The 24,239-nt window shown below is 49.6% G+C and overlaps 1 protein-coding gene across 8 annotated transcripts in view; it reads right to left on the bottom strand.

Moving 5' to 3' along the window:
- Window positions 1-24,239, bottom strand: part of DEPTOR (DEP domain containing MTOR interacting protein) — a 168,667-nt gene that overhangs the window by 51,329 nt on the left and 93,099 nt on the right. For all 8 annotated transcript variants that reach the window (XR_011491563.1, XM_070477477.1, XM_070477478.1 and 5 more), the window contains exons 5-8: window positions 14,686-14,871; window positions 11,028-11,162; window positions 4,708-4,778; window positions 2,086-2,190 (exon numbers count right to left, since the gene is read on the bottom strand). Coding sequence is in view for 7 of the 8 variants with exons in the window: in XM_070477477.1 (XP_070333578.1) it covers window positions 2,086-2,190; window positions 4,708-4,778; window positions 11,028-11,162; window positions 14,686-14,871 (497 nt within the window). In the remaining variant the exon portion in view is untranslated. The remainder of the gene's footprint in view (window positions 1-2,085; window positions 2,191-4,707; window positions 4,779-11,027; window positions 11,163-14,685; window positions 14,872-24,239) is intronic.

Here is a 24,239-nt window from a genome sequence, read left to right as displayed (position 1 = left end):
TGTGGAGAAAAGGGAACCCTCTTACACTGTTGGTGGGAATGCAAACTAGTACAGCCGCTATGGAAAACAGTGTGGAGATTTCTTAAAAACTGGAAACAGAACTGCCATATGACCCAGCGATCCCACTTCTGAGCATACACACTGAGGAAACCAGATCTGAAAGAGACACGTGCACCCCAATGTTCATCGCAGCACTGTTTATAATAGCCAGGACATGGAAGCAACCTAGATGCCCATCAGCAGATGAATGGATAAGGAAGCTGTGGTACATATACACCATGGAATATTACTCAGCCATTAAAAAGAATACATTTGAATCAGTTCTAATGAGATGGATGAAACTGGAGCCCATTATACAGAGCGAAGTAAGCCAGAAAGATAAAGACCAATACAGTATACTAACACATATATATGGAATTTAGAAAGATGGTAATAATAACCCTATATGCAAAACAGAAAAAGAGACACAGATGTACAGAACAGACTTTTGGACTCTGGGAGAAGGCAAGGGTGGGATGTTTTGAGAGAACAGCATCAAACATATGTATATTATCTAGGGTGAAACAGATCACCAGCCCAGGTTGGATGCATGAGACAAGTGCTCGGGCCTGGTGCACTGGGAAGACCTAGAGGGATGGGATGGGGAGGGAGACAGGAGAGGGGATTGGATGCGGAACACATGTAAATCCATGGCTGATTCATGTCAATGTATGGCAAAAACCACTACAATATTGTAAAGTAATTAGCCTCCAACTAATAAAAATAAATGGAAAAAAACAAAAACAAAAAATGGGCCAAAGAACTGAACAGACATTTCTTCAAAGAAGACATACAGATGTCTAACAAACACATGAAAAGATGCTCAATATCGCTCATTATCAGAGAAATGCAAATCAAAATCACAGTGAGACACCATTACACACCGGTCAGAATGGCTGCTATCCAAAAGTCTACAAACAAGAAATACTGGAGAGGGTGTGGAGAAAAGGGAACCCTCTTATACTATTGGTGGGAATGCAAACTAGTACAGCCACTATGGAGAACAGTATGGAGATTTCTTAAAAAACTGGAATTAGAACTGCCATATGACCCAGCAATCCCACTTCTGGGCATACACACTGAGGAAACCAGATCTGAAAGAGACATGTGCACCCCAATGTTCATCGCAGCACTGTTTATAATAGCCAGGACATGGAAGCAACCTAGATGCCCATCAGCAGATGAATGGATAAGAAAGTTGTGGTACATATACACAATGGAATATTACTCAGCCATTAAAAAGAATACATTTGAATCAGTTTGAATGAGGTGGATGAAACTGAAGCCTCTTATATAGAGTGAAGTAAGTCAGAAAGAAAAACACCAATACAGTATATTAACACATATATATGGAATTTAGAAAGATGGTAACAATGACCGTATATGTGAGATAGCAAAGGAGACACAGATGTATAGAACAGTCTTTTGTACTCTGTGGGAGAAGGCAAGGGTGGGATGATATGAGAGAATGGCATTGAAACATGTATATTATCATATGTGAAACAGATCGCCAGTCCAGGTTTGATGCATGAGACAGGGCGCTCGGGGCTGGTGCACTGGGAAGACCCAGAGGGATGGGATGGGGAGGGAGGTGGGAGGGGGGTTCAGGATGGGGACATACATACACCCGTGGCTGATTCATGTCAGTGTATGGCAAAACCCACCACAATATCATAAAGTAATTAGCCTCCAATTAAAATAAATTAAAAAATAAAAATTAAATTAAAATGTTTCTATAACAACAACATAAAAAGACTTATGCAAAAGGAAACTTTCTTTTTTCAAACTAAGTATTGGTTAAGGAGAGAACTGTAAAAAACAAACAAAAAACGGAGGGAGATTTAGAAAACAAGGCGGTGGAGCCCTGGGGACAGGAAGGCTCGCCCTCTTCCTTTCGACCTCACCTCCAAGCTCTTGGCTTCAACCCGGCCGCAGAAAGGGCAGAGGGGGGCGGGCAGAAGGGAGCAAGCGCGCAGGGCGAGGCAGGTGGGACGCGCGCGCAGGGCGAGGCAGGTGGGACGCGCGCGCAGGCTCAGCGCACCATACCTTCATCCCCGCCGCCGCCGCCGGGCCGCTGGGGTCCACGGCCTGGATGTGGCACGGCTTGCTCCCGCGCACCACGAAGCCCCAGCCGACCGCGTCCCCGACGATCTAGGGAGGAAAACCACCGTCAGCAACCCACAGACGGCCCTAGTGCCCAGCCTCCAGGAGACAGGAGAACGCCGGCTGGAGGCAGCCTCCTCCGGCTCGTCTGCGCGCGGCCGGGACGGAGCTGCCTGCCTCCATCGCAAACACAGGCCCACATGTTTACGCAGAAGCTGTGGCCGAGAAACACGTGTCCGCGGAAAGAAGCTGCTTCTGTGAAGACACTGCTCCACAAACAATCGGCAGACGGCTTCTTTCTTAGGCTGTTTACCATCAGACTCTAACGGAAAGTTTAGATGATCTGAAAAATACGGTTGAAATTTCCCTCCGGGTCCAATTTCTCTTCTCCTGCATCCAAAGGACACTTTCCTCATGATCTTGCTACCTCACTGAACTCTAAAGTAATCATTTCAATTCCTGAGGAGGAGAAACATGAAGAGTCTTGGCTTTTTTGAAACACAATTTAGTGTACCAAGAAAAGACAGTGAAAAAGGACACAAAGTTCTTAATTCTCAAGTCAACTCTGGTCCAAAAGTTGTTTGAAATTGGAGAGTGCTTTTTCCCGACAGAATTGTGATTAGAATTGGCAGTTACATTTGCTGGGCAGCTCCCAGACACGTCTCTAGCACATACCCCAGCCAAAATATAGACGACAGCCGTTCACAATCAATTACTAGCAATGCTGGCATTGATATTTAAAACCAAAGAGAAATATGCCTAAAAAATACACTCCACTGTCTCTTGAATGCCGGAGACGGAGGAAAAGCAGAGAAGTAAATGATGTTTGTGACCATTCCCGAAGACTTTCAGGGCAGGCTCAGTGCTCATGAACTGGTTTTGCTTGCCTGAGAGATTCTTTTTGACCTACGTTGTTTGGGCTGCGCCAGCCGCCGCGGGCAGGGGCTGCTTTCCAGCTGCGAGGCGCGGGCTTCTCATTCCGCCGGCTTCCTACGTGTGGACCATGGGCCCCAGGCTGCTCGGGATTCAGTAACTGGCGCACGGGCTTAGTTGCACGTGGCATGTGGCATCATCCCAGACCAGGGATCAAACTCACATCCCCGGCACTGGAAGGTGGGTTCTTAGCCCCTGGACCACCAGGGGAGAGCTGAGAAGCTCTTTGTCAGGTACTTTGTTAGCTTTAGCATTTGGCACTCTTGGTTCTTCATACGTGATTTCACTTCCAAACGTACGGTTTACCTTTTCCTCTGATATGGATGTGTTACCAGCGCTGTTTTCATATTGACTGGCTATGAATGGACCCAACCGGCTTGAACTCCTTGGTGCTCAGAATGTGCTCTAGTCCTTGACAAATGTTTGCAGCACGGATGCGAGTGGAAAGCTTTCTCCCACCTTGGGGTATTAAAACAAACATCAGAAGACTAAGCAAAGGATGAGGAGAAGTGTTTTAAAGAACCCATTGATGCAGATGTGAGGAGACCAGAGACAGAGGCAGGTGGATGGAGCGGGGGAGGTGAGGCCAAGCAGGCAGCTTGGGGGCGTCCCTGGGGGTCCAGAGGCTAATACCCCAGCTTCCAATGCGGGGCTGTGGGCTTGATCCCTGGCTGGGGAGCTAAGACCCCACATGATTCACGGCCAAACAACCAAAACATACAACAGAAGCAATACTGGAACAAATTCAATAAAGACTTTAAAAATGGTTCACATTTCAAAAATCTTAAAAAAAAAAAAAAAACCACGTGAACCAGCACTTGGGTTCTGTTTGAAGAAAACCAGGGGGCCTCAGAAGAAGGAGGAAGGCTGAAGACCCTCCAGGAGAGGGCAGGTGGTCAGGAGGTGCTCACAGGTACATAGGACATCCAAATGAGGTCCTTCTGTAATTCAGGGCACTAAAATATTGTCAAAAGCTCCACTGGTCATCACAGAACAAGCTTCCTTCTCTAAAGACTCCCTCATGTCTTAAATAGGGCTTCCTTGGTGGCTCAGTGGTAAAGAATCTGCCTGCGGTGCAGGAGATACGGGTTCGATCCCTGGGTCCAGAAGATCCCCTGGAGAAGGAAAGGCTACCCACTCCAGTACTCTTGCCTGGAGAATCCCATGGACAGAGGAGCCTGGTGGGCTACAGTCCACAGGGTCGCCAAAGACTCTTTTGCCGACTTGGACATGACTTAGTAACTAAACAACCACATGGTTTAAATAATTTTTATAATTACCTATAATGCAGAAAGGGATTGTTGGCATTATTTGTTCTACCACCTGCCTTTAAATCTGTCATTATATAAGAATAGTTTCATAATGAATTTTTTTTTAGGGAAACATCAAAAGGAATTTGAAATGCTGGATTATTAATAATAAATTGTGTCAAGTCCTAATGCATTTTATTGCCAAAGGGTCAAGAAACTCACACTGTCATAATGATGCTCAAAACAAAAGGTGAACTGGGAGAACCTTTCCAAGTCCATCCCTAAACTTAACATGGACAGGCCGCCATGCTGACGTGCTTCATCAGCTGAGCTGACGTGCTCAGACAAGCGGTGCAGGAGAAGAACCGAAGGATGAGCCTACCGTGAACGTCTTCCTCGCGTACGGAGCCCCGGGAGTCAAGAGTTCCTCAGAAGTGACGGGCCTCTTCAACACTGCAAGACAGACGCAGGGTCAGGGCACAAACCCTCTTAGCCCTCTGTTCAGTCTTTCAGCACAAACTTCCTGAGTGCCTCAATCTGACATCAGTGACCCAAAGTGGCAAAGATCCCTGCCTCCCAGTTAACAACTCCAGCCAAACAGAGGCAGAAAATATTAGCAAACATCAGTTCAGTTCAGTCACTCAGTCGTGTCCGACTTTTTGCAACCCCATGAATCGCAGCACGCCAGGCCTCCCTGTCCATCACCAACTCCCGGAGTTTACCCAAACTCATGCCCATCGAGTCGGTGATGCCATCCAGCCATCTCATCCTCTGTTGTCCCCTTCTCCTCCTGCCCCTAACCCCTCCAAGCATCAGGGTCTTTTCCAATGAGTCAACTCTTCGCATGAGGTGGCCAAAATACTGGAGTTTCAGCTTCAGCATCAGCCCTTCCAATGAACACCCAGGACTGATCTCCTTTAGGATGGATTGGTTGGATCTCCTTGCAGTCCAAGGGACTCTCAAGAGTCTTCTCCAACACCACAGTTCAAAAGCATCAATTTTTTGGTGCTCAGCTTTCTTCACAGCCCAACTCTCACATCCATACATGACCACTGGAAAAACCATAGCCTTGACCAGACGGACCTTTGTTGGCAAAGTAATGTCTCTGCTTTTTAATATGCTATCTAGGTTGGTCATACCTTTCCTTCCAAGGAGTAAGCGTCTTTTAATTTCATGGCTGCAGTCACCATCTGCACTGATTTTGGATCCCCAAAAAATAAAGTCTGCCACTGTTTCCACTGTTTCCCCATCTATTTCCCATGAGGTGATGGGACCAGATGCCATGATCTTAGTTTTCTGAATGTTAAGCTTTAAGCCAACTGCTTCATTCTCTTCTTTCACTTTCATCAACAGGCTTTTTAGTTCCTCTTCACTCTGCCATAAGGGTGGTGTCATCTGCATATCTGAGGTTATTGATATTTCTCCCAGCAATCTTGATTCCAGCTTGTGCTTCTTCCAGCCCAGCATTTCTCATGATGTACTCTGCATATAAGTTAAATAAGCAGGGTGACAATATACAGCCTTGACGTACTCCTTTTCCTATTTGGAAGCAGTCTGTTGTTCCATGTCCAGTTCTAACTGTTGCTTCTTGACCTGCATGTAGGTTTCTCAAGAGGCAGGTCAGGTGGTCTGGTATGCCCATCTCTTTCAGAATTTTCCACAGTTTATTGTGATCCACATAGTCGAAGGCTTTGGCATAGTCAATAAAGCAGAAATAGATGTTTTTCTGAAACTCTCTTGCATTTTCGATGATCCAGCAGATATTCGCAATTTGATCTCTGGTTCCTCTGCCTTTTCTAAAACCAGCTTGAACATCTGGAAGTTCTCAGTCCACGTATTGCTGAAGCCTGGCTTGGAGAATTTTGAGCATTACTTTACTAGCGTGTGAGATGAGTGCAAACAACCCTAAACCTAACTTACAGAAAGCAGAGATGGGGCAGCGGGAGGGGAAGCAAGAGTGCCAAGGGACTTCTTGAATTTCTTTCTTTCAAGCCCGGATAGGCATTCAGCGGGCTTCCCTGTGGCTCAGCTGGTAAGGAATCAATGTGGGAAACCTGGGTTCAATCCCTGGGTTGGGAAGATCGGCTGGAGAAGGGAAACAGAGGAGAAGGAGACAACAGAGGATGAGACGGTTGGATGGCATCACCGACTCAATGGACATGAGTTTGAGTAAACTCCGGGAGTTGGTGATGGACAGGGAGGCCTGGCGTGCTGCGATTCATGGGGTCGCAGAGTTGGACACGACTGAGCAATTGAACTGAACTGAGGCATTCAACGCTTCCCAGGGGGGCAGAATCCTCCTGCAATGCAGGAGGATCGGGTTCAATCCCTGGGTCAGGAAGATCCCCTGGAGAAGGAAATGGCAACCCCACTCCAGTACTCTTGCCTGGAAAATCCCAAGGTCAGAAGAGCCTGGTGGGCTATAGTCCATGGGGTCACAAACGAGTCGGACACGACTTAGTGACTAAACAACAACAGCAAGGCATTCAAATTGTCAAAATTAAGAGCAATTCTGGCTTTGGCAGACTGCGAACCATGTTTCCAGGGCTAATGCCATACAACCCCCCCCAATCATATTGTACACATCTTGTTCACCAGAGAGCTCCGTGGAATTCCTCGTTAACGTCACAGATTGTGCACGTACACTGCCTTTGGCCCTGAACCCTAACACCCACGAGCTTTTCTGCATCCTTAACACGTGCTGGCTACTCTGCTCAGCACTTTATACTCTGTTTCACCATCACAAGAACTAATGGATCATTTCATCCTTGTCCCTATTCTACTAGGGAGGAAACAGAAGCTGAGAAAAGTTAAGGACCTTGTGTCCAAGGCCTCAGAGTCAAATGGAACCAAGATTTAAACTCAAGCGTTGATGCCACTGCCCACCCTCAGAAGACAGGGCGCAGAAGCCCCAGTATGGCTGCGTGTGGCCCCCCAAGACACCTGAACCATCAGATCAGTGTTGGGCTCCAGCAGACAGCAAAGACCGCGGTCCCTTCCTGACTTGCAGCCGAAAAACCCAGCAAAGATGAACCCCGTCCACGCGGTGCTCACGCAGAATTGGAACAGAGACTGCCGCGGCAGGCCCAGGGCAGCCTGTGGCCTGGGGGCCGTCTGATCTCAGTTAGAGACACCATGAGCTTGAGCGCAGAGAAACTGGAGTGGCAGGGCCGGGAGCTCAACACGAAGCGCAGCCTCCATTCCCTCTGCGGGGGCCTTCGGGGGCCGGAGGCCAGTCCCGGGCCAAGGGCCAGCGGAGGACGAGAGGCGGCGAGACCCAGGCCGTCGGGCAGGGCGAGGGCGACGGGGAGCTTCCTGCTGACCTCACCGGTCACAGGGGTGCGAGCTTCTGCCTTCAGAAAGCTCATAAAGAAGGACATGGGTTTACGGTCTCCCCTACAGAGCGAGAAGGGTGAGATCAAGAACAGCAGCTCTCAGCAGAGGGCCAGGAGGTGGGGGAAGAGGACTGCAGCCTTTTTATTCCCGTCAGTCAACCCCGCCACACTCTCAGTCCTCGGATCCCTTCTGGGGCTTATGGGGGTGGATGTTGGAATCACACTGCACTGTGATATCTGACAACAGCCACCATTTATCATTACACCGTCTACTTTTATTGAGATATAATCGACACACTAGATTCATTTCAGGTTACAACAGAATGATGTATGTATTACGAAATGATCACCTAATTCAGTTAAGGTCATCTCCTCATGTAGCTGCAAGCTTTTTCTTCTTGAAATGAGAGCTTCTCAGATCTACCCTGGGGACTTCCCTGGTGGTTCAGTGGCTAGGACCTCAGCTCCCAAAGCAGGGGCCCAGGTTCAACCCCTGGTCAGCAGCCAGCTCCCACCTGCTGTCGCTAAGGGTCCCTCCTGCTGACTGCGACCCAGTGCACCCAAATAGATAAAAATACTAAAGAAATGTTCTGCCCTCCTAGCAACATTCAAACATACAGTGCAGTGTTACTAACTGCAGTCACCACGCGGTACACTGCATTCCCCAGGACATGTTTAGAAACTGGAAACATGTGCCCTTTGACCCGCTTCGCCCATTTTGCCCACTCGACCTTCCGGCCCCTCGACCAGGCCCCTCTGGCCATCACCGGCTTGCTCTCTGAACGTATGAGGTTTCTGTTACGTTCCACATACACGTGAGATCAGGTGCTGTCTGTCACTGTTTGTCTGACATTTCACTTAGCATATTGACCGCAAGGTTCACCCATTTTGTTGCAAAGAGCAGAGTTTCCTTCACTTTCATTGCGGAGTAACTGTGTATACGTGTGTCTGTGTGATCTATCACATTTCCTTTATCCATGCATCCCCTGATGGGCATTGAGGTTGCTTCCATGTCTTGGCTATTATAAACATGGGGGTGCAAATGAAATCTCAAATGAGCGTTCTCCTCTCCTAAAGATAACACTCAGAAGTGAGACTGCGGGGTCACAAGGTGCTTCTGCTTCTTTCAGGGATCACCACACTGCTTCCCACAGTGGCTGTACCTGTCTACATTCCCACCAGTCGTGCATGACGGCCCCCTTTCCCCTACACGCTCACCAGCATTTGTCATGTGAGTTCTTTTTAATGTCAGCCATTCTGAGAGGGGTCAGATGGCTTCTCATCGTGACTTTGAGTCACACTATATTGTAATACTTGGCAACAATGCTGACCATTTAATGCACTGTCGCTTTCTCCTATGTTAAAATGTGCAGAAACTTTGAAACCTAGGGAGTCATTTCTAGCTTTCTCTTCTCATACCCTTGAGAACTTATTTACTCATCACAATGATACTGATTATATTACTTTTTATAGCACTTAATCTGGATTAGGGCATTTACATATAGTATTAAAAATACATGCTGATGGATAACTAATGATTAACTTTAAATGCCTTACCATGAAGCCTGCTTACCTACTTGAGGGAAAAAAAAATCGCAGGTGAGCTCCTTCCATCTTGGGAGTCCACTAAAGAGATGAAAGAGGAGCTTGTCAGAACGCAGAGGTAGGATCTACCAACCACAGTGAAGTCCTGACGGTTCTGGTCCTTAGAGACCCAACCTTCCATTTCTGCCTGCACGTCAGTGAAATTCCCGCTTTGGGCCAAGCGGGTAAGGAGAAAGAAGAAGAAACACAACCTCCTACTCCTCCAGGCAATCAGAAACACACACAACGGCTTTAGCACAACCGACACTTCCCCGAAGCTGAACTCTTTTAACTTGGAGGTGCTCGGTTTCCACTAGGACTTCGAACATGATGTTTCTAGCTTTAAGGTTCTTCTCATACTGCCTTATCAGCAGTGCTCTAGTAACTGAAAAACTTGGTCATACACGGGTGCGCAAAGATTCCCCAGCAGGTGTGGAAGCAAGTTCCTCCATTTACTTGCAGGTTAAAACTTTATCCTGAGAGCTAGACCTCCACTACAGAAGGCAGAAAAAAAAAGTTAGACTAAGGAAAACACTCACTTGCCTAGAGTACAGCATTAGATGACTGTTTTCTCTTAAAGCCTTTGAACATCTATTTGTCCTTATTCTAATGGAAGCTTTTCACTTTCTTCTCAGAGAGGCTCTGCTCACTGAAGGGGGCTGTGGCCTCTCAGCATCGCATCTTCACCTGCTGGTGAGGACTCAGCGCAAAGAAGAGCCTGCTCCCTGAAGGTGACTCTGAATGCGGGGGGCCGGCACTACACAAGTGGGGTGGCAGGTGTCCTCAAGGCCCCGCTGACCCCAGCGGACCACAGTCCACTCCTGGGAGGGAGGGGGTCAGGAGCAGAGAGAAGGCAGTGGTATCCCTGGGTCCAGGTGCCTGTGGGCTGAGGAAGTGATTCCATCCGACTGCAAGTTCATTACCAATCTGTGTGCCTAGGTGGCTGGTTTTTTTTTTTTTTCCCCTGGAACATAAAGTCTATGGAGGTTGAAGAGTAGAGTTTGAAACCGCAAGGCACGGAGAGTCGTCTGCAGGGGTGGCTGGGTTGCAGAGCTCCGCGCTTCTCCCTTGCGGGTGCAGAGACCTGGCAGATCCAAGCATCAGTGAGATCCAGGCAGCGGCAGCCCGCGGCCTCTCCCGGAGGTGGGGCTGCTGGCGCAGAGCCCCTCAGACGGCCGGGATTCGCAGCTGTCCTGGGAACCCTGTCTGCAGACAGCCGACTTCCCCAGGCCGTGCCCCGCTCCGAGGGGCGGCCAGCATCCAACGGCCGGTCAGCGTGAGGTCCTAACAGCCTGGCCACCTCGCCCAAGACGGGACCCCTCTCCAAGTCCCCCCCCCCCCCCCCGACTCCAGAGCGCCACCTGGGGTCAGCCGCCGCCTTCACGGGGTGCGCACTGCAGCCCAGGTCCCGTCTGCAAAGCGGTGTCCTCCCTTCCTTCCCCCAGGCGCGCCTGCCTGCCCGCCTGCCCATCGTGTCCAAGTCTGAGACCCCTGGACGGCAGCCGCCGGGTCCCTCCGCCCGAGGATGCTCCAGGCAACCTCAGTGGGGCGGGGTCTTCCCCACCCAGGGAGCGAGCTCATATCCCTCACCTCTCCTACACTGGCTGGGGTTTCTGTACCACTAGCGCCGCCGGGAAGCCCCCGTCCAAGAGGAGGCGCCCCCAAACCGCACCGCGCGCGGAGAGCCCCCCGTTCGTCCCCCTCCGCTTAATGAGGGAATCCGCTTAACCGCGACCCGTCCCCGGAGCCTCGGGCAGGCGGACGGGCCGCGCCCGCCACTCACCAGACTTGGGGTTGCAGAGGATCGGCGGGCTGTTGGAGAGCGTGGGGCTGCTGCTGAAGTAGCCGCCGCCGCCGCCGCCGCTCATGCTGCTCCTCCGCGCGGCCGACGCGATCTTGATCTCCTTGCTGGGGCTGACTGCGGGCGAGGACACGCGGTCACGGCCGTGGGCCGGGCCCCGGGACACGCGCGGTCACCCGAGGGGTGGGCCGGGCCCCGGGACACGCGCGGTCACCCGAGGGGTGGGCCGGGCCCCGGGACACGCGCGGTCACCCGAGGGGTGGGCCGGGCCCCGGGACACGCGCGGTCACTCGAGGCGTGGGCTGGGTCCCGGGGACACGCGCGGTCACGCACGGCAGTGGGGCGGGCCCCGGGACACGCGCGGTCACCCGAGGGGTGGGCCAGGCCCCGGGACACGCGCGGTCACCCGAGGGGTGGGCCGGGCCCCGGGACACGCGCGGTCACCCGAGGGGTGGGCCGGGCCCTGGAACACGTGTAGTCACTCGAGGCGTGGGCCGGGTCCCTGGGACACGCGCGGTCACTCGAGGGGTGGACTGGGTCCCGGGGACACGCGCGGTCACGGCCGTGGGCCGGGTCCCGGGACATGCGCGGTCACTCGAGGCGTGGGCCGGGCCCCGGGACACGTGTAGTCACTCGAGGCGTGGGCCGGGCCCCGGGACACGCGTGGTCACCCGAGGGGTGGGCCGGGCCCCGGGACACGCGTGGTCACCCGAGGGGTGGGCCGGGCCCCGGGACACGTGTAGTCACTCGAGGCGTGGGCCAGGTCCCTGGGACACGCGCGGTCACCCGAGGGGTGGGCCGGGCCCCGGGACACGCGCGGTCACCCGAGGGGTGGGCCGGGCCCCGGGACACGCGCGGTCACCCGAGGGGTGGGCCGGGCCCCGGGACACGCGCGGTCACCCGAGGGGTGGGCCGGGCCCCGGGACACGCGCGGTCACCCGAGGGGTGGGCCGGGCCCCGGGACACGCGCGGTCATCCGAGGGGTGGGCCGGGCCCTGGAACACGTGTAGTCACTCGAGGCGTGGGCCGGGTCCCTGGGACACGCGCGGTCACTCGAGGGGTGGACTGGGTCCCGGGGACACGCGCGGTCACGGCTGTGGGCCGGGTCCCGGGACACGCACGGTCACTCGAGGCGTGGGCTGGGTCCCTGGGACACGCGCGGTCACTCGAGGGGTGGGCCAGGCCTCTGGGACACGCGCGGTCACTCGAGGGGTGGGCTGGGCCCCGGGACACGTGCGGTCACTCGAGGGGTGGGCTGGGTCCCGGGGACACGCGCGGTCACTCGAGGGATGGGCTGGGTCTCCAGGGACATGCGCGGTCAGTCATGGTGATGGGCCGGGGCCTCAAGGACACTCCTGGTCACACGCGGCGGTGGGCTGGGTTCCTGAGGTCACGCATGGTCACCCACGGTGGTGGGCCGGGTCTCCAGGGACATGCGCGGTGACGCGCAGCAGTGGGCTCAGTTCTTTAGGACATGCTCAGTGATGGGCTGGATTCCCGAGGTCATGTGCAGTGACAGGCCAGGTCCCCGAGGACACGCGCAGTCACGAGCAGCAGTGGGCTCAGTTCTCTAGGACATGCGCGGTGATGGGCTGGATTCCCGAGGACACGCACGGTCACGTGCAGTCACGCGTGGCGGTGAGCTTGGTTCTCGAGGACATGGGCGGTCACCCACGGCAGTGGGCCAGGTCCCCGAGGACACGCTCAGGTCATAGCCGTGGGTTGGGTCCCCGAGGACAGGCGCGGTGATGCATGGCGGTGAGCTCTGTTCTCGAGAACAGGAGCGCCTGCAGCTGCCGGGGTCGTGGGGCAGCCTCCGCGTGCCAGAATCAAGCCCTCTGGCCTTGTCATCGGAAAAGCAAGGGTCTGAGTGGCAGCTCCGCCACTTATGAATAGCACAAGCTGGGCGTAGTCCCTTGAGTTTTGTAAGCCTCAGTTTCCCCAACTGTAAAGTGGGAATAATGCTCCCCTGTGGGGACTGGTGCAGGCGTGGTAATACAGGGGGAAGCACTCAGCTACATGAAATGCTCCTGCCAAGCATCCCTGAGAGGATGTAAATTAAGTGCTGGCAAGACACTTAATGAACTAACGTGACAATAAGTGCCTCCAGATTGAAGATTATACCATTAATCACCCAGAAGGAGATTAAAACACAGGGCATGACCTCGGGCTCTGAAGGCGTGCAGTACTGCAGCAGCGGCCTCAGGGATCCCACCTCGCTTTTCCCTCCGCCGAGCTGGCTGGCTCTCACCAGCGGGAGGAGAGCACGGTGCGGGACGCGGGGAAAGGAGCCGCGGAGAGCCTGGCCCCGGGACGCCCAAAGCCAGGCTGGCCGTCACGGTCACCCTGGTTACTGTGTCCTTACCACCGTCACCTGTTCAGGTCTCTGGGACTCAGTGAAGAACAGGGAGGCTGTGGACGGTTCCTTTCGTTTGCAGGAGGCTGCCGCCTTAGGGGCACACAGCTGGAGGGCATCTAAGCACAGGCTTAGGCGCTGACCCTCAGCTAGCGCTTCCTCTCCTGGCGCGGCCCCTGCTTCCTTCTCTGCCCCATCCCAGCCGTGTCTGAGGAGCCTGGGATGAGGAAGGCTGGACAGGAGCGCCGGGTTAGGACAGAATTCCTGGGACACTTTCTAGTTGTGGGAGCTTGCCTAACCCACTCCACAGCTCACTGACTGCATTTCTTCACCCATAAAGTGGGGATAAGGAAAGTCTTTCCTCGCAGAGTAACAGTGAGGCTTCAATGCGAAAATGTATGCAGGCAAGCTCGGCTCCCTGCCAGATGCAGAAGGCTCCCAGGACTTCTAGTTCTAAGTGTTCTCACTGTCGCCTCCTGTGTATAACCAATACACATTTTCCTTTTGTTCTGGGTTTCGGGTAAAGCCTGAGGCCTTAGGCTCCAAGTCTTAGGGTAACCAGTTTCCTGAGTCAGTGTCGAGTTTTCAGAGTGGAAGATGGCCCAGTAAGCACTCCATCCTCTTATACAGAATGACACGTCATTACCCTTCTCTGAGGGAATGAGGTTATTCTGTTCAGTTCAGCTTCTTTAAATGGGGTTATCATTGTGAACATCAGTCATCATTTCCGTCCAGGTTACCTGTCAACATGAGACTGTCTGACCTTGCACATAATGCCCCAGGATACTGTGCCTTCTGAGCTCCTATGTCTGCCTTTCATAGTTTTAAGTTGCTCTGTGTGACAGACTGATAATTAGTTGCCTTTTAGTTGTATATGCCCTCAAAAGTCTTATTCATCCTTATATAGATTTTCAATGCTGGACTTAGAAAACTGGATAATTAATGATATGTACGGATTGTTTCTCAGGCAGTAAAGAATCTGCCTGAAACACCAGAGACCCAGAATTGTTTGTAAATGAAAAGTAAATAAGGTATGGGTGAGAGCTTGAATGGTCTTTTGTAATTTAAATACATAAAATTATAAAACAGACTTCACAGCATGGAAGTTGATTTCCCAGGAACAATTTGGTGGTGTGTGCGTATGTTTTCTTTTGGGGGCAAAATAAATAAATATATAATTTTTTGGTTATAAATGTTTCTTGAGGACAGAATTCACAGAGGTGAGGTGTGACTGTTATTTCCCAGCAGACACACATGTGCTCCTTCAGAGCGGCCTGCACACACCTGACATGAAGCTGGCAGACTTCCGGTTGTCATGGCCCTGCTTCCGCAGGCAGAAGGGGCTGTCGTGCGTCTCCTGGGAGGACGGGGATTTCTCACTGAGCAGCTCCATCAGCCTTCGCCTCCGCCGGAAGTTCATTCTGAACTGGTAGAGAAGGTTGCTGTCCACAAATGGGTGCTTATTGGACACTGGGGAGAAGAAACAGCAGGTGAGACCATCTGGTATCCTGCAGACACTGGGCACTGTAGCTGGGAAACTCCAGCCAACAGACAGGAGCAAAAGCCTTGACAAAGACTTTACACCCAATGCTACAATACCCTTTATACCTCAGGGATTTATTGTGGTCCATATGCAACTTCAATTTTATACTCTGAGTTCATGAATCATGGAGATGCAGAACAGGTGACATCAGGCTTCAAAAGCCACGTGCCGAGGCCATTTCAGTCTCCGGGAAGTAACCAAGAATGCTGCAAACTGCCCAGCAACATGCTGAAGTCTCAAATAACTCTTCAAAAATTCAAAACACTTGAATAGACTCTATCTCCAAAAATCCAATTAGCATATGACAAGAAACTTGCCCCCATTAGATAATATGGAAATGCAAATTAAAATCACAATGAGATGCTACTTCACACTCACTAGACTCACAACACAGGAGAAGACTCTACACATGGGCATCACCAGATGGTCAACAACGAAATCAGATTGATTATATTCTTTGCAGCCAGAGATGGAGAAGCTCTATACGGTCAGCAAAAACAAGACCGGGAGCTGACTGTGGCTCAGATCATGAACTCCTTATTGCCAAATTCAGACTTAAACTGAAGAAAGTAGGGAAAACCACTAGACCATTCAGGTATGACCTAAATCAAGTCCCTTATGATTATACAGTGGAAGTGACAAACAGATTCAAGGGATTAGATCTGATAGACAAAGTGCCTGAAGAACTATGAACAGAGGTTCGTGACACTGTACAGGAGACAGGGGTCAAGACCATCCCCAAGAAAAAGAAATGCAAAAAAGCAAAATGGCTGTCTGAGGAGGCCTTACAAATACCTGTGAAACAAAGAGAAGCTAAAGGCAAAGGAGAAAAGGAAAGATATTCCCATTTGAATGCAGAGTTCCAAAGGATAGCAAGGAGAGCTAAGAAAGCCTTTCTTAGTGATCAACGCAAAGAAATAGAGGAAAACAATAGAATGGGAAAGACTAGAGATCTCTTCAAGAAAATTAGAGATACCAAGAAAACATTTCATGCAAAGATGGGCTCAATAAAGGACAGAAATCGTATGGACCTAACAGAAGCAGAAGATAGTAAGAAGAGGTGGCAAGAATACATAGAAGAACTGTACAAAAAAGATCTTCATGGCACAGATAACCATGTTAGTGTGATCACTCACCTAGAGCCAGACAGCCTGGAATGCAAAGTCAAGTAGGCCTTAGGAAGCATCACTATGAACAAAGCTAGCGGAGGTGATGGAATTCCAGTTGAGCTATTTCAAATCCTCAAAGATGATGCTGTGAAAGTGCTACACTCAATATGCCAGCAAATTTGGAAAACTCAGCAGTGTCCCCAGGACTGGAAAATGTCAGTTTTCACTCTAATCCGAAAGAAAGGCAACGCCAAAAAATGTTCAAACTAGTGCACAACTGCACTCATCTCACATGCTAGCAAAGTAATACTCAAAATTCTCCAAGCCAAGCTTCAACAGTATATGAACTGTGAACTTCCAGATATTCAAACTGGATTTAGAAAAGGCAGAGGAAACAGAGATCAAATTGCCAACTTCCGCAGGATCATCAAAAAAGCAAGAGAGTTCCAGAAAAACATCTACTTCTGCTTTATTGGCCACGCCAAAGCCATTGAGGGTGTGAAAGAAAGTAAAGTGCAAGTGAAGTCGCTCAGTCGTGTCCGACTCTTTGCGACCCCATGGACTGTAGCCTACCAGGCTCCTCCGTCCATGGGATTCTCCAGCCAAGAATACTGGAGTGGGTTGCCATTTCCTTCTCCAGGGTATCTTCCCAACCCAGGGATCAAACCCAGGTCTCCCACATTGCGGGCAGACGCTTTAACCTCTGAGCCACCAGGGAAGCCTTTGACTGTGTGGATCACAACAAACTGTGGAAAATTCTTAAAGAGATAGTAATACCAGACCACCTGACCTGCCTCTTGAGAAACCTGTATGCAGGTCAGGAAGCAAGAGTTAGAACTGGACAAGGAACAACAGACTGGTTCCAAATAGGAAAAGGAGTACGTCAAGGCTGTATATTGTCACCCTGTTTATTTAACTTATATGCAGAGTACATCATGAGAAATGCTGGGCTGGAGGAAGCACAAGCTGGAATTGCCAGGAGAAATATCGATAACCTCAGATATGCAGATTATACCACCCTTATGACAGAAAGTGAAGAACTAAAAAACCTCTTGATGACAGTAAAAGAGGAGAGTGAAAATGTTGGCTTAAAACTCAACATTCAGAAAACTAAAATCATGGCATTTGGTCCCACCACTTCATGGCAAATAGATGGGGAAACAATGGAAACAGTGACAGGCTTTTTGTGTTCCCAAATCACAGCAGATGGTGACTGCAGCCATGAAATTAAAAGACACTTAGTCCCTGGAAGAAAAACTGTGACCAACTTAGACAGCATATTAAAAAGCAGAGACATTACTTTGCTGACAAAGGTCTGTCTAGTCAAATTATGGTTTTTCCCGTGGTCATGTATGGATGTGAGAATTGGACTCTAAAGAAATTTGAGCTGAAGAATTGATGCTTTTGAACTGGTGTTGGAGGAGACTCTTGAGAGTCCCTTGGACTGCAGGGAGATCCAACCAGTCCATCCTAAAGGAGATCAGTCCTGGGTGTTCATCGGAAGGACTGATGCTGAAGCTCCAATACTCTGGCCAACTGATGGGAAGAGCTGACTCACTGGAAAAGACCCTGATGCTGGGAGGGACTGGGGGCAGGAGAAGGGGATGACAGAGGATGAGATGGTTGGATCGCATCACCGACTCGATGGACATGGGTTTGAGTAAACTCCAGGAGTTGGTGATGGACAGGGAGGCCCGGTGTGCTGCAGTTCATGGGGTCGCAAAGAGTCAGACATGACTGAGCGACTGAACTGAACTGACTGAGCCTCCTGTGATAAGAGTGACAGCTTAGAGTGTTGCTGAGGATATGGAGGAACTGGGGGTCTCACTTTGCTAGTGGGAATAGAAAATGGAAAACCAAGTTGGAGAAGAGTCGAAAGATCTTAAATATTTGCACGCGTATACCCCCCGTGTTTTTCAGTCTGACTCTTTGCGACCCCTGGACCACAGCACAGCAGGCTTCCCCGTCCTTCGCTGTCTCCCGGAGTTTGCGCAAATTCCTGTTCACTGAGTCACTGATGCTATCTAACCATCTCATCCAGCCCATATCCCCACAACTATCAGGACTCTACTCACAACAGATGAAAACAAATGCTCACTGCAGCCTTATTCACAGGAGCTGAAGACTGGGGACAGTGTTTCCATCAGCAGGAGAACAGGGAAGTGAACTGTTACACTCATGCCATGAAACACTGCTCGGTGATAAAGAGCAATGAGCTACTGACGCAGAAGACAACATGGATTAATACTGACACAGAAGACAACATGGATTGATACCAAGAGCATGAAGCCGAGTTAGAAAGGCCAGACACAAGATATAGACATACTGAGTGCAATTTACATGAGTCTCAAGCAAAGACAAAATTCGCATATAATGATAGAAATCAGAAAGGGGGAGGGGTGAGGGACTGAAAGAACAGGAGGAGACTTTCTGGGGCGATGAGGATGTTCTGCATCTTATTTTTACATGAATATATATATACAGACATATATATGATCAGGAACATATATACACATATATATATCATCAGGGGGCTTCCCAGGTGAAATCAAACTACACGTTTGAGACATGTGCATTTTCTTGTAGGTGAAGTGTGTGCCTGTGAATAAAAGAGATAATCAGGGCTTCCCTAGTGGTTCAGTGGTACAGAATCCACGTGCCAGTGCAGGAGACACGGGCTCCATCCCTGGTCCAGGGAGACCCCACACGCCTCAGAGCGACTAAGCCCGCACCCCACGGCCACATGCCCGCGCCCTGAGCCCGGGCGCCGCGGCCACGGAGGCCCTCCAGGCCCCCAGCCCACGCCCTGAGCCCGGGCGCCGCGGCCACGGAGGCCCTCCAGGCCCCCAGCCCGCGCCCTGAGCCCGGGCGCCGCGGCCACGGAGGCCCTCCAGGCCCTCAGCCCGCGCTCCGCAAGAGAAGGAGCCACGAGAAGCCCGTGCAGGGCCGCCGGAGAGGAGCCGGCACAGCAGCGAGGGCCCAGCAGAGACAAAGGTCAGGAACAAACACAATCAGTTTTTAAGAAACAAACAGCAACAACACGCTTTTCCAGTGGGCTGGGAGACCAGGAACAGGAGTCTTCACGCCATAAACCCAGCAGGCGAGGCAGCGCAGCCCCCGCCAGGACAAGGTTCTGCACGGCGCTGACGTCTGAACGGCCACTGGACGCTACTCCCCGCGCGCGAGGTCAGTTTCAGAATGCGCCCGTCCTGTTCCGCTTATCCGAGATTTAAAATGTGGGGTTTTAATCCAGTTTTTCTCTCTGTTCTTTTCAACTAGACTGTTATTTCTACTCTAACAGAAATTTCTCTCCGACTGCTTCATAATTAAAGGCAGTCAAAACTGCAGTTTTGAAAAAAAGAAAAAAACTGAGAGGATTTTTTTTCCTCCCTTTTAATTTCAGCAAGACAGGTCAAAACCTGGTTTTATTTTAGAGATTCTACATGCATTCTGTAACAGCATCACTGAAATGTAATTTACATACAAGATAATTCACCCACTTAATATGCACAGTTCTTTATCTATTCAACTCTAGAATGTGCTCACAGAGGTGTGCATCCCAGCATCACAAGCGATTTTAAAATATTCCCATCACCCCCAAAGAAACCCAGCTCCTGAGCTTCACTTTCAATCTGCCCATAACCCTCATTCACAGGCAAGCACTGGCCAACATGCCATCCCTCCAGCGCTGCCTGCCTTCGGCATTTCGTACGATTATAGTCACATGAGCTATGGTCCACTGTGACTCACGTCTTCCACTTGGCATAATATTTACAAGGTTTATCCATGTAACGCCGTGTACTGGCATTTTCCTCTTTTTTTTTTTTAACCTCACTCCTTTTTGTTGTCAAATAATTTCCTGTAGTCATGTACGGATCTGAGAGTTGGACTATAAAGAAAGCTGAGCGCAGAAGAATTGATGGTTGAACTGTGGTGTTGGAGAAGACTCTTATGAGTCCCTTGGACAGCAAGGAGATCAAACCAGTCCATCCTAAAGGAAATCAGTCCTGAATATTCATTGGAAGGACTGATGCTGAAGCTGAAGCTCCAATACTTTGGCCAGCTGATGGGAAGATCTGACTCATTGGAAAAGACCCTGAAGCTGGGAAAGATTGAAGGCAATTTGAGAAGAGGGTGGCAGAGGATGAGATGTTTAGATGCATCACTGACTCAACGGACGTGAATTTGAGCAAACTCCAGGAAACAGTGGACGACAGAGGAGCCTGGTGTGCTGCAGTCCATGGGATCATAAAGAGTCAAAGAGTCAGACATGATTTAGCAAGTACACAGTAACAACAAAAAACTATTCACTTCAGGTAAATGAATGATGTTGGCCATGAAGGCAGACACATCTAAGTCAGAGATGGTGCTTCATGCTCTCAGGAAATAATACATTCTTATATTCAGGAGATCATAAATACATCCTACACCAAAAGATAAGTCAATTACATTTTGATTTGATATCTATAAATAGTGGCTCCCATGATAGTCAAGTTTTTATATAAATTTATCACTACATAACACAGTGATACTATAATACTAATTTTATAGATAACTTATTTTTTTCTGGCAACCTTTTCTGAGTTTACTGTGATTTTTAAAATCCTCAAGGTGACTTTGGCAACAGTATCTTAAATTATAACCTGAAAGCACACAGTACTGTTATATACCCTTATTAACACCTACTGTTTTGTCTTTGCACAGTGAATGACAGGAACACTGGCTTTGGTATAACTAAATCCAGAATAGCATTCTAAACCTAAACCAATTCCATGACAGATAAAAGTACTTTAAAAACATTTTTAATTGAAATGGAAATTTGAAGTTATCTGCAGGCTTTACCTACTGAGCCAAGGATTGATTCATTACTGTTCTCTACCTCCGGAGTTCTATACCACCTATATCTAAAATGGTAAACATATCCCCTAAGATAAGATACAAGGAGTAAGTTTAAATAGCGCTTTGTCATCACATTGTGACTCCAATAATCTACATGCTTAAACATGACCAAATCAGGGCAAACTAGGACTGTATAAGATAGTGGACTATCCATGTTAAACATAATGCTAAGATTGAAAGAACTCAATGAATTGTACCTTTGTTATTTTACAACCACTAGTGGTAAAGAACCTGCCTGCTGATGCAGGAGACAGAAGAGATGCTGGTTTGATCCCTGGGTTGGGAAGGTCCCCTGGAGAAGGGCGTGGCAGCCCACTCCAGTATTCTTGCCCGGAGAATCCCGTGGATGGAGGAGCCCGCAAGGCCACAGTCCATAGGTCGGCAAGGAGTTGGACGCAACTGAAGTGACTTAGCCCGTTGTTGTTTTCACTGTGACCATCATTTGCTGATGATATACTGTCATTTGACTTACGGGAATTCAATTTTATGCGACACTGCATTCAAAGCCTCACTTCCATTTTCAAGGACTGATTTGGTTTTCAGGGCCTCAGGAGCAGCCATACGCTGTGAAACGAAGTTCTCCACGTGTTCCTCCTTCAGCTGTGTGGTTAGCACAGATGGAGTCAAAATCCTTCTCTCAGAACAGGGACCTAACAATTGCATGTGTCACTTGCCGTGTTTTCAATGAATTCTTTGGCTTTTAAAAGTGCTCTTTAATTTTTCCCTCTCATTAAAAGTTTAAAGACACAAACACTCAGTTTCATACATTTGCTGTTTGTGAACGCAATCCTAGGTGGAACAAAGATAATCGTCCTTACAAACGCTAAGAGTGCAAGCAGCCGTGTTATAGCGTCCGTCAGCCACGCGTGACAGCGCTCGTGTATTCAGCCAGTGAGCGCCGCACCCGCCCGGCCGTCTCCCCTCAGCACGCTGGCTGGACCAGGACGCGTCATCTGCTCGCCCTTCCAAGCTCGTCAGCGCCAAAGTCTTCCCAGAGAGACATCGCTTCGTCTCAGAGCAAAACAGGTAAGTCAGAGCTTTCCTGAAGGCTCTCTCATGCTGGACGACTCGCAGAAAGCAGTTTTGCGCGATGAAAAGCGGCGGCCCGAGAGCCAGGAGGACTCGGTTTCGCTGCCGTTCTGCCACCTTTCTGCGCTGAGAGATTTGGGCAACTTACCAAATGTAGACCTCAAACTGCCTGCAGGGTTTTGCTGTGAGGAAGAAACGGGGCAGCCTCCGTGAGAGGGCTGGAACGGGGCCCGAGGATCACCCGCAGCGCTCTTCTGCCCAGGCTCCCGAAGGCTGACTTCAGGGTCTGCGCAGAACCGCTCCGTCCGCCTGCCCCCTGCTTTCAAGGAGCTCTGTGCTCAGCTCCCACGGGCAGCGCTGGCACCTTCGGTCATAAGAAATGCAAAATCTTAACCAGATGGCCAGTGTGGCGAGTACCCCACTGCAAGATGTTTAAATCTCAGAGGTCAAAGAAAAGTAAGACATAAAGCAGTGAGTTAAGACAAAGGAAGTTTTAAGAAGGAATTAGATTAAGAAAGCCAAAGACTTCGTTTGTTATAGGCACAACTTAAATATGTGGGCTCCCCAGGTGGTAAAGACTCTGCCTGCCAGTGTAGACTCAAGAGACTCAGGTTCAATCCCTGGGTTCGGAAGATCCCCTGGAGGAAATGGCAACCCGCCCCAGGACTCTTGCCTGGAAAGTTCCATGGACAGAGGAGCCTGGCGGCTACAGTCCATGGGGTCAGAAAGAGTCAGACACGACTGAGTGACTGACCGCATGCACACACAAATTACATATGTAAGTCTCGAGAAATAAAAATGGCTAAATGACATATAGTTTATATTCCAGAGAGAGGAATGAATTGATTCTTTTCTGTACTTTAAAGAGACAATCTCCATATAAAATGCAAATTTCACTTGCTACATATGCAAATTGCTCTTTGTTAAACACAAAAACCAACCACAAAAAAGAAAACTCCTAAGGTCTAGGAAAAAGATATCAAAGACAAGGAAAGAAAACCAAGGAGAACAGTCATTGGTATGTCTAATCTTGAGGTCATTCCAATTTTTCATTCCTCCAATCCTAATCTCCAATCTCCAATCCACACCAGACCTTTCCATTATGCTAAGTGTTGTCCACATATAATGTAACAATTTTCTCCTTTGCTTCTTGAGAACACATATTTCTTAAGATGTACACATCACCATTATTTGCAACTACACAAAGTTGGAACTAAAATTAATGTCTAGTAATTGAGGACTAGCTGACTGCATTGCTCCTGGAGACGAACATCTAATCAGGATGAGGTAAGAGATGAGGTTCCCAGTGTACACGCAGAGCCTATATGCTGGTCGTGCTCTCATCCCAGCTGTAACTGCAAACCGATGATTTCTAAGTCATCCCATGCACACTTTCTGGGCCTGTCCGAGCCTTCCCTTTTGCACTGGTCTAACTCTCCAGGGGCCTGACTTGGCTTAGCTTCAAGTGAGGCATAAAACAGGAGGAATAGGAGAAACAGGCAGAAAGCTGCAGCGACGTAAACACAATAGAGTCCTGTCATCAGGGAAGCACGGGCTTCAGAAGCACTGAACTCACAACGCTGACATTTGGGAAAAGAAAACAGATCCCTGTTCACTGTATGCTTTCACTTTCAGAAAGCAGGAGGGGGTATCACGCAGTACATCTACCAAACGGATAAAGTGACATAGTTCAGAGACATTCTTATGGAGCACAATATAGCTACATTTTCCCCATTATAAATTATTAGGATGATTTTGTCAAAGGAAGAAAAATTTTAAAGCTGATTATCTGAAGGAAGGAGAATTGGCCTCTCTTCCACTCACACATATATTCTAAGGATGAATCTAAAAACTTCTCATCTTAAGCCCCATAAGTTCCATTGAATATAAAAGATGTTTTAGGCTACTTATCTAGTTGGAGGGAGGAAGATCACCTACTTTCACCCCGCCTTGAAATATCTGCTGACAGATGACATAACACAACAGACATCACGAAACAGCAATTCACACTGAACCCAGCAGTGTGATAAGAAAGTAAGAAGGTGGGGTTAAGGAGGCGAGAGGGGAAAGAACGTGGGGATATCAACTGCACCCTAGATAGCAACTCATCAGGAATTTTCACAAGTTTTAGAATTCAGAAGAGTCAAGAAGGCTTGGGAGTTGCCTGGTGGTCCAGGAGTAAGGCTTCCCTTGCAGCTCAGTTGATAAAGAATCCGCTTGCTTTGCAGGAGACCTGGGTTCGATCCCTGGATCCAGAA

The sequence above is a fragment of the Odocoileus virginianus genome, chromosome 15 (genome assembly GCF_023699985.2).
Source record: "Odocoileus virginianus isolate 20LAN1187 ecotype Illinois chromosome 15, Ovbor_1.2, whole genome shotgun sequence".
Classification (NCBI taxonomy): Eukaryota; Metazoa; Chordata; class Mammalia; order Artiodactyla; family Cervidae; genus Odocoileus; species Odocoileus virginianus.
Note: the sequence above shows the minus strand (reverse complement) of the source record. Positions and strands in the feature narration are given on the sequence as shown.